A 1,229-nucleotide genomic window follows, 5' to 3' on the forward strand; every position below is an offset into this window, starting at 1 on the left:
ACCCCCGGGCCGGGCACCCCGGTCCCCACAGGTGAGGATCCAGCTCCACCCCCCGGCCTCCTGCCCGGGCGGCCGAGGTCTGGAAGAGAAGACGGCCTGAGTTCTGCAATGCCGGGCCTGCCGCCTCGCCTCGCTGAGCCTCAGTTTGCTGGCCTGTGAAGTGGGCGTGGTCACGTAAGGGCTTGTAGGTGGAGCGCAGGGGGCGGGGTTTGTGCCTGAAGTCGAGTCCGCGTGGAGCGAAGCATCCTTGGGAGGGCGTCGGGCGGCCCGCTCGGGGCCTTGGCGAGCTGGGAGGCGCGGCCACCCGGTCCCGCGCTGACCTCTCCTTCCTCGCGCCCGTTGCAGCCGGGAGCGCCCCGTCGCCGTCGAACTCAGTGCCCGGAGCCGCTGCGCCTTTCAGGCCGCTCTTCAACGACTTTGGGCCGCCCTCCATGGGCTATGTGCAGGTGAGTGGGTCCGAGGGCTTGCGGGTGGACGGGGTTGGGGCGCCCCTCCCCGCGGAGGCTGGAGCTCACCGCCCTGGCCTCTTCTGACGTGCAGGCGATGAAGCCACCCGTCGCCCAGGGCTCCCAGAGCACGTACACGGACCTGCTGTCGGTCATCGAGGACATGGGCAAAGAGATCCGGCCCACCTACGCCGGCAGCAAAAGCGCCATGGAGCGCCTGAAGAGAGGTAAGCGAGGCCAGCCCCCCTGCCCCGCCGCGGAGACTGACCCCGAGCACCTTGCGCCCTTAGGGCAGGGAGGCCGGCGGGAGGCCGCCGAGCTACGCCTCGCCGAGGGCCAGACTCGCTCCCGGGAAAGGGGTTGTGGATCGGGGTGGGGATGGACTCCGGGTCCAGGGAATTTGTGTTTCACCAGGGCAGGTTTGAGGGTTAGCCAAACTTTTCTCATCGCATCCAGCCCTCATGAGATTTGCGTTTCTCTTGCTGAAAGGAAGAGGGTGGGGAGGGAGGGGCCTGCCTCTGGAGGGCAGGGGCGGGCTGTGGAGGGTGGCTGAGACCCGCCCCGCCCCCAGGCATCATCCATGCCCGGGCCCTAGTCCGAGAATGCCTGGCAGAGACAGAGCGGAACGCCCGCACGTAACAGGAAGCGCCGCGGCCGCAGCGTCTGGACCTTTCTTGGCCGCTGCAGAGCGCCTGCTCCTCCTGGGCCTTCCTCCCGAGTTGCGCTGCCACCCGCGGCTTCCTGGCCCGTGCTCCTCGGTGGGCGCCCTGCGGGAACCCGGGG

At 69.4% G+C, this 1,229-nt stretch overlaps 1 protein-coding gene across 2 annotated transcripts; it reads left to right on the top strand.

Moving 5' to 3' along the window:
- The first annotated feature begins 105 nt into the window (after window positions 1-105).
- Window positions 106-1,223, top strand: CDK2AP2 (cyclin dependent kinase 2 associated protein 2). Of its 2 annotated transcripts, none has more exons than XM_008073510.1 (4): window positions 106-184; window positions 346-446; window positions 541-673; window positions 1,018-1,223. In XM_008073510.1, the coding sequence occupies exons 2-4, from the start codon at window positions 432-434 to the stop codon at window positions 1,083-1,085; spliced, it is 216 nt and encodes a 71-aa protein (XP_008071701.1). In that variant the 5' UTR covers window positions 106-184; window positions 346-431; the 3' UTR covers window positions 1,086-1,223. The 2 variants fall into 2 exon arrangements, with proteins under 2 accessions (XP_008071701.1, XP_008071693.1); XM_008073502.1 differs by having other exon boundaries at window positions 141-174.
- The last annotated feature ends 6 nt before the right edge of the window (window positions 1,224-1,229 follow it).

The sequence above is a fragment of the Carlito syrichta genome, unplaced genomic scaffold, assembly GCF_000164805.1.
Source record: "Carlito syrichta isolate Samal-C Ts95f unplaced genomic scaffold, Tarsius_syrichta-2.0.1 Scaffold115695, whole genome shotgun sequence".
In the NCBI taxonomy this organism is placed as follows: domain Eukaryota; kingdom Metazoa; phylum Chordata; class Mammalia; order Primates; family Tarsiidae; genus Carlito; species Carlito syrichta.